General features: G+C 74.4%; 1 protein-coding gene across 1 annotated transcript in view; it reads right to left on the bottom strand.

Moving 5' to 3' along the window:
* Positions 1–3,062: 3,062 nt before the first annotated feature.
* LOC135323950 (RAC-beta serine/threonine-protein kinase-like) overlaps positions 3,063–8,241 on the bottom strand; it is a 6,380-nt gene continuing 1,201 nt past the window's right edge. The window contains exons 2-7 of the mRNA XM_064499209.1: positions 8,015–8,077; positions 7,680–7,756; positions 5,052–5,194; positions 4,863–4,969; positions 3,975–4,055; positions 3,063–3,276 (exon numbers count right to left, since the gene is read on the bottom strand). Coding sequence (XP_064355279.1) covers positions 3,198–3,276; positions 3,975–4,055; positions 4,863–4,969; positions 5,052–5,194; positions 7,680–7,756; positions 8,015–8,077 — 550 coding nt within the window. The 3' untranslated portion in view covers positions 3,063–3,197. The remainder of the gene's footprint in view (positions 3,277–3,974; positions 4,056–4,862; positions 4,970–5,051; positions 5,195–7,679; positions 7,757–8,014; positions 8,078–8,241) is intronic.

Genomic DNA, 8,241 nt, shown 5'->3' with positions numbered 1-8,241 from the left:
GGGAGAAGCTGCTGGGGGGGTTGGGTGGTGCGCCGCCCCCCCCCCCGGGACCCCCCTTCCCTCCTGGCCCCTCTCGTCCTCCATCATTTCTCTCCCCTTTCCCTCACAGCTCCCTCCTTCCCCCCCCCCCCCGCTGCCGCCGCGCGCCCGGCGCCTTCCCGCGCTTTTTCAACGGCCGCGCGAGGGCGCCCAACGGTTCCAGCGGCCACGTGAGGGCGGTCAACGGCTCCAACGGCCGCGTGAGGGCGGTCAACGGCCCCAACGGCCACGTGAGGGCGCCCAACGGCTCCAACGGCCGCGTGAGGGCGGTCAACGGCCCCAACGGCCGCGTGAGGGCGCCCAGCGGCCGCGCGAGGGCGCCAAACGGTTCCAACGGCCACGTGAGGGCGGTCAACGGCCCCAACGGCCGCGTGAGGGCGCCCAACGGCCGCGTGAGGGCGGTCAACGGCCCCAACGGCCCCCACCATGCCCAACGGGGTGGCCGCGTCTGGGGCCCACGGTGGCCCCATGGGGAGACGGTGTGTGGGGAGACCCCCCCCCCCAAAAGGGGCACCCCGGGGGGGGGGCACTCCTTTTTGGGCTGCCCTGAGGGGAATCCGTGGCAGACAGACCCCCCCCCCCCAAAAAAAACCCGGCACGGAGACGGGGGGGGGGGGTGACGCACAGGTTGTTATTGGTGTCGGCCAGACCCGAGCCCCCCCCCCCCAATCTGGCTGAGGGGGGGCCCTGGCGTGGGCGGGGGGGCTGCCTGCACCCCATGGGGTGCCCTATGGCAGGGGGGGCCCCAAAGCTGAGTGGGGTGGGGGGGGCTACACTCAGGCCAGGGTTGGGCCCCCCCCACTGCCCCCCAAGTCCTTGGGGGGGTTAATTTGCTGTTCCCCATAGGGAAACTGAGGCACAGATGGGCTGGGGGGGCCCTGTGGGCGGGGGGGGCGTTAGCGGGGGGGGCCCAGCACAGGCTGGGGGCACTTAAGGGAAGACCCCCCCCCCCAGACACCCCCACGCCGCTTAGCACCAGACGCCTTTGGTGGGGGGGGGGGACAGGGGAGCCTTCACCTCTCCAGCCCCCCCTTTCCCAGCACAGTGACCCCCCCCCAATTGGGGGGGGGGTCCCCAAGAGGCAAGTCTGGCTTTTGGGAGTTGGGGGGGGGGCTTAGGGGGCACCGCTGGGTGCTGGGAGGGGGGCAAAAGTGGGTGCTGGGGGGTCCCTGAGATATTGCAGGGTGCCGAGGGGGCAAAATTGGGTGCTGGGGGGTCCCTGGGGCACTGCTGGGTGCTGGGGGGGGGGTCCCTGAGGCATTGCAGGGTCCCCAGGGGGCAAAATTGGGTGCGGGGGGGGGGCCCTGAGATATTGCAGGGTGCTGGGGGGGCCCTGGGACATCGTGGGCTGCCCAGGGGGCAAAATTGGGTGCTGGGGGGTCCCTGAGGCATCGCAGGGTCCCCAGGGGGCAAATTTGGGTGCTGGGGGGGGGTCCCTGGGCATTGCAGGGTGCTGGGGGGTCCCTGAGGCATCGCAGGGTCCCCAGGGGGCAAATTTGGGTGCTGGGGGGTCCCTGGGGCATCGTGGGGTGCTGGGGGGGTCCCTGGGGCATCGTAGGGTCCCCAGGGTGCAAATTTGGGTGCTGGGGGGGGGTCCCTGAGGCATTGCAGGGTGCTGGGGGGGCCCTGGGGCATCGCAGGGTCCCCAGGGGGCAAATTTGGGTGCTGGGGGGTCCCTGAGGCACTGCTGGGTGCTGGGGGGTCCCTGGGGCATTGTGGGGTGCTGGGGGGGTCCCTGAGGCATCGCAGGGTCCCCGGGGTGCAAATTTGGGTGCTGGGGGGGGGGGTCCCTGAGGCATTGCAGGGTGCTGGGGGGGCCCTGGGGCATCGCAGGGTCCCCAGGGGGCAAATTTGGGTGCTGGGGGGGTCCCTGAGGCATTGCAGGGTGCTGGGGGGTCCCTGGGGCATCGTAGGGTCCCCAGGGGGCAAATTTGGGTGCTGGGGGGTCCCTGAGGCATTGCAGGGTGCTGGGGGGGTCCCTGGGGCATCGCAGGGTCCCCAGGGGGCAAATTTGGGTGCTGGGGGGTCCCTGGGGCATCGTGGGGTGCTGGGGGGGTCCCTGGGGCATCGTAGGGTCCCCAGGGGGCAAATTTGGGTGCTGGGGGGTCCCTGAGGCATTGCAGGGTGCTGGGGGGGTCCCTGAGGCATCGCAGGGTCCCCAGGGGGCAAATTTGGGTGCTGGGGGGGCTCCCTGAGGCACTGCTGGGTGCTGGGGGGGTCCCTGGGGCATCGCAGGGTCCCCAGGGGGCAAATTTGGGTGCTGGGGGGGTCCCTGAGGCACTGCTGGGTGCTGGGGGGGTCCCTGAGGCATCGTGGGGTGCTGGGGGGTCCCTGGGGCATCGTAGGGTCCCCAGGGGGCAAATTTGGGTGCTGGGGGGTCCCTGGGGCACTGCTGGGTGCTGGGGGGGGGTCCCTGAGGCATCGCAGGGTCCCCGGGGTGCAAATTTGGGTGCTGGGGGGGGGTCCCTGAGGCACTGCTGGGTGCTGGGGGGGCCCTGGGGCATTGTGGGGTGCTGGGGGGTCCCTGGGGCATCGTAGGGCCCCCAGGGGGCAAATTTGGGTGCTGGGGGGTCCCTGGGGCACTGCTGGGTGCTGGGGGGGGGTCCCTGAGGCATCGTGGGGTCCCCAGGGGGCAAATTTGGGTGCTGGGGGGTCCCTGAGGCATCGCAGGGTCCCCAGGGGGCAAATTTGGGTGCTGGGGGGTCCCTGAGGCACTGCTGGGTGCTGGGGGGGTCCCTGAGGCATCGTGGGGTCCCCAGGGGGCAAATTTGGGTGCTGGGGGGTCCCTGAGGCACTGCTGGGTGCTGGGGGGGGCCCTGAGGCATCGCAGGGTGCTGGGGGGGCCCTGGGGCATCGCAGGGTGCTGGGGGGGGGTCCCTGGGTCCCCGGGGGGGGGGGGGCGCACGTAGTCGAAGAGGCGGAAGGCCTCCCCATCGCGGGCGCTGAGGGCACGGGGCTCGCGGGGGGGGGGGCGGGGAGGGGGTCAGCGGCGGGGGGGGGAGGTCCCGGGGCGGGGGGGGTCGCCCGGGGGGGGGTCCCCGGGGGGCGCACGTAGTCGAAGAGGCGGAAGGCCTCCTGGTCGCGGGCGCTGAGGGCGCGGGGCTCGCGGGGGGGGGTCAGCGCCGGCGCCTCGGCCGTGAACTCCTCGTCGAAGTTGCTCACGTCCTCGCGGCCCCCCAGCAGCGGCACGAAGGGGGGGGGCACCCGGCGGCCCAGCAGCGCCTCCCAGTCCGTGCTCTGCGGGGGGGGGGGGCGGCGTTGGGGGGGGCTTCCCAGGGAGCGGGGGTGCCCCAGGGGACGCCGGGGGGCACGGGGGGGGGCACTGGGGCTCCCAGGGTGTCCCGGGGGGCACAGGGGGGGCACTGGGGCTCCCAGGGGATCCCGGGGGGCAGTGGGGGGGTTCTGGGGGGGCACTGGGGTTCCCAGGGGATCCCGGGGGGCAGTGGGGGATCCTGGGGGGGCACTGGGGTTCCCAGGGGATCCCGGGGGGCACTGGGGGGGGTCTGGGGGGTCCCTAGGGGGTCCCTGGGGTTCCCAGGGGATCCCGGGGGGCAGTGAGGGGGTCCTGGGGGGGGCCCTGGGGTTCCTAGGGGACAGTGGGGGGCTCCTGGGGGGTCCCTGGGGTTCCCAGGGGATCCCGGGGAGCAGTGGGGGGGTCCTGGGGGGCATCGGGCTTCTCAGGGGATCCCAGGGAGCAGTGCGGGGATCTTGGGGGGTCCCGGGGGGGCACTGGGGTTCCCAGGGGATCCCGGGGGGCAGTGGGGGGATCCCAGGGGATCCCAGGAGCCATGGGGGATCCTGGGGGGCGGTGGGAGGTCCTGGGGGTCCGCGGGGCAGTGAGGGGATGGCAGGGGGTACTGGGGACTGGGGGAGATCCAGAGGGATCGCAGGGGATCGCGGGGGGGGGGGGATCGCGGGGGATCCGGGGGGCTCACCCGGAAGAAGGGCTGCTTCTTGACGTCCTCGGCGTCCCGCTCGCTGGAGCCCAGCCGCCGCTCGGGGTTCCTGCGCAGCAGCTGGGGGGCGGGGGTCAGCGCCCAGAGCCCCCCCCGGGATCCCCGAGCCCCCAGGGACCCCCCCCGAGCTCCCAGGGATCCCCCAGGGACCACAACCCACCTGGGATCCCCCCTGAACCCTCAGGGATTCCCCGGGGACCCCAATCCCCTGGGATCCCCCCCAGGCCCAAAGGGATCCCCCAGGGACCCCAACCCCCCTGGAATCCCCCCTTGAGCCCCCAGGGATCCCTCAGGGACCCCCAACCCTCAGGGATCCCCCTGAGCCCCCAGATAACCCACAGGGACCCCCAACCCTCAGGGATCCCCTGAGGACCTGCCAGTGCCCCCCCGGGATCCCCAAATCCCCAGGGATCCCCTGGGCCTCCCAACCCCCTGGGACCCCCCGGGGACCTGCCAGTGCCCCCCTGGGATCCCCAGATCCCCAGGGATCCCCAGGATCTCCCGGGATCTCCCTGGTCAGGGCTCACCCTGCGCATGATGGCGATGGCCTCGGCGGAGAGGAAGCGGGGGTAGCGCATCCCCCCCGGGACCCCCGATCCCCGGACCCCCTGGGACCCCCGATCCCCGGGATCTCCTGGGACCCCCCGGACCCCCCCGGCCCCCCCCCCCGGGCGGGGGCTCACCCTGCGCATGATGGCGATGGCCTCGGCGGAGAGGAAGCGGGGGTAGCGCATCCCCCCCGGGACCCCCGATCCCCGGACCCCCCTGGGACCCCCGATCCCCGGACCCCCCTGGGACCCCCGATTCCCGGGATCTCCTGGGACCCCCCCGGGACCCCCCCGGCCCCCCTCCGCGGCGGGGGCTCACCCTGCGCATGATGGCGATGGCCTCGGCGGAGAGGAAGCGGGGTAGCGCACCTCGTCGTTGACGATGCTGTCGAACACCTCCTCCTCGTCGTCCCCGGGGAAGGGCGACTGCGGGGGCCGCCTCAGCACAGGGGGGGCGGCGGGGGGGGCAGGACCCCCCCGTGCCCCCCCCGGCCCCCCCCCGGCTCACCTCGCCCACCAGCATCTCGTAGAGCAGCACGCCCAGCCCCCACCAGTCGACGGCGCGGGTGTACGAGGTGTCCGTGAGCACCTCGGGCGCCAGGAACTCCGGCGTGCCGCAGAAGGTGCTCGTGCGCTCCCCGAAGCCCATGCCTGCGCCCGGGGGGGCCGGGGGGGGTCGGCGGCGTGGGGTGTCTCTGGGGACCCCCAGGTCCTCCCGGGGCCCCCCCAGCACCCCCAGGTCCTCCCAGCACCCCCACATCCTCCAGTACCCCACCAGCACCCCCAGGTCCTCCTGGTGCCCCCCAGCTCCTCCTGCCCCCCCAGCACCCCCAGGTCCTCCCGGTGCCCCCCCAGCACCCCAAGGTCCTCCCAGTGCCCCCCAGGTCCTCCCGGGGCCCCCCCCAGCACCCTGAGGTCCTCCTGGTGCCCCCCAGCTCCTCCTGCCCCCCCCCGGTTCTCCCAGGACCCCCAAGGTCCTCCTGCCCCCCCCCCCAGCACCCCAGGTCCTCCCGGGGCCCCCCCCCAGCACCCCCAGGTCCTCCCGGGGCCCCCCCCAGCACCCTGAGGTCCTCCCAGTGCCCCCCAGCTCCTCCAGTGCCCCCCCCAGCCCCCAGGTCCTCCTGGTGCCCCCCAGCTCCTCCTGCCCCCCCCCGGTTCTCCCAGGACCCCCAAGGTCCTCCTGCCCCCCCCCCCAGCACCCCAGGTCCTCCCGGGCCCCCCCCAGCACCCTGAGGTCCTCCTGGTGCCCCCCAGCTCCTCCTGCCCCCCCCAGGTTCTCCCAGGACCCCCCAGCTCCTCCTGCCCCCCCCCAGCACCCCCAGGTCCTCCCAGTGCCCCCCCAGCACCCCCAGTCCTCCCAGTGCCCCCCACATCCTCCCAGTACCCCACCAGCACCCAGAGTCTGCCAGTGCCCCCCCCAGCACCCTGAGGTCCTCCAGTGCCCCCCAGGTCCTCCCGGTGCCCCCCCCAGCACCCCCAGGTCCTCCAGTGCCCCCCACATCCTCCCAGTACCCCACCAGCACCCCAGAGTCTGCCAGTGCCCCCCAGCACCCCCAGGTCCTCCTGGTGCCCCCCACTTCCTCCCAGGGCCCCACCAGCACCCCAGAGTCTGCCAGTGCCCCCCCAGCACCCTGAGGTCCTCCCAGTGCCCCCCAGGTCCTCCCGGGGCCCCCCAGCACCCCCAGGTCCTCCCAGCACCCCACATCCTCCCAGTGCCCCCCCAGCACCCCCAGGTCCTCCCGTGGCCCCCCCAGCACCCCCAGGTCCTCCCAGTGCCCCCCACATCCTCCCAGTACCCCACCAGCACCCCAGAGTCTGCCAGTGCCCCCCCCCAGCACCCTGAGGTCCTCCCAGTGCCCCCCAGGTCCTCCCGGTGCCCCCCCCAGCACCCCCAGGTCCTCCAGTGCCCCCCAGATCCTCCCAGTACCCTACCAGCACCCCAGAGTCTGCCAGTGCCCCCCCAGCACCCTGAGGTCCTCCCAGTGCCCCCCAGGTCCTCCTGGTGCCCCCCCCAGCACCCCCAGGTCCTCCCGGGGCCCCCCCAGCACCCTGAGGTCCTCCTGGTGCCCCCCAGCTCCTCCTGCCCCCCCCCAGGTTCTCCCAGGACCCCCCAGCTCCTCCTGCCCCCCCAGCACCCCCAGGTCCTCCCGGGCCCCCCCAGCACCCTGAGGTCCTCCTGGTGCCCCCCAGCTCCTCCTGCCCCCCCCCAGGTTCTCCCAGGACCCCCAGCTCCTCCTGCCCCCCCCAGCACCCCCAGGTCCTCCTGGTGCCCCCCAGCTCCTCCTGCCCCCCCCCAGGTTCTCCAGGACCCCCCAGCTCCTCCTGCCCCCCCAGCACCCCCAGGTCCTCCCGGTGCCCCCCCAGCACCCTGAGGTCCTCCCAGTGCCCCCCAGGTCCTCCTGGGCCCCCCTGGGCCCCCCCAGGTCCTCCCGGGGCCCCAGCACCCTGAGGTCCTCCCGGGGCCCCCCAGGTCCTCCAGTGCCCCCCCCAGCACCCTGAGGTCCTCCCAGTGCCCCCCACATCCTCCCAGTACCCCACCAGCAACCCAGAGTCTGCCAGTGCCCCCCCAGCACCCTGAGGTCCTCCCAGTGCCCCCCAGGTCCTCCCAGTGCCCCACCAGCACCCTGAGGTCCTCCCAGTGCCCCCCAGGTCCTCCCAGTACCCCCCCAGCACCCCAAGGTCCTCCCAGTGCCCCCACATCCTCCCAGTACCCTACCAGCACCCCAGAGTCTGCCAGTGCCCCCCCCCAGCACCCTGAGGTCCTCCCAGTGCCCCCCAGGTCCTCCCAGTGCCCCACCAGCACCCTGAGGTCCTCCCGGGGCCCCCCAGGTCCTCCCGGTGCCCCCCCAGCACCCTGAGGTCCTCCCAGGGCCCCCCAGGTCCTCCAGTGCCCCCCCCCCAGCACCCTGAGGTCCTCCCAGGGCCCCCCAGGTCCTCCCGGGGCCCCCCCCAGCACCCTGAGGTCCTCCCAGGGCCCCCCAGGTCCTCCCGGGGCCCCCCCCAGCACCCTGAGGTCCTCCCAGGGCCCCCCAGGTCCTCCCGGGGCCCCCCCCAGCACCCTGAGGTCCTCCCAGGGCCCCCCAGGTCCTCCCCGGGCCCCCCCCAGCCCCCCCGAGGTGCTCCCGGCCCCCCCCACCTTCCTTGCAGAGCCCGAAGTCGGCGATCTTCACGTAGCCCTCGGCGTCCAGCAGCAAGTTGTCCAGCTTGAGGTCCCTGGGGACGCGGGGGGGGGATGCGGGGGGGGACACGGGGGGGGGGGACAACATGGGGGGCACCGGGGGGGGCGGGAAGGAGCCACCTCTGAGCTGGCTGGAAGAGGCAGACCCAGCGGGGGGGGGGGGGCGCCCGGCCAGGGGACACCCGGACGCCTGGGCCCCCGCTCCTCTTGGCGGGGGGGGTCACTGGGCCAGGGGGCACCCGGACGCCTGGGCCCCCGCCCCTCTTGGCGGGGGGGCCGCGGGGGGGTCTCACCTATAGACGATGCGGTGCTCGTGCAGGAACTGGAGGCCGAGGACGACGCAGGCGGCGTAAAACCTGGGGGGGGACACGGGGGACGGGGGGGTTGGGGGGCACTGGGGGGGGGCACAGGGGGGCCCTGCCAGCACCCCCAGCCCAGTGACAGGGTGGGGCTCCCCGGACGCCTGGGCCCCGCCTTGATCCCTGGATACCTGGGTCCTGCACCCCTTCCCGACGCCTGG

Source organism: Dromaius novaehollandiae, chromosome 33 (assembly GCF_036370855.1).
Source record: "Dromaius novaehollandiae isolate bDroNov1 chromosome 33, bDroNov1.hap1, whole genome shotgun sequence".
NCBI classification, from domain to species: Eukaryota; Metazoa; Chordata; class Aves; order Casuariiformes; family Dromaiidae; genus Dromaius; species Dromaius novaehollandiae.
This window is presented reverse-complemented; position numbering and strand designations above follow the sequence as displayed.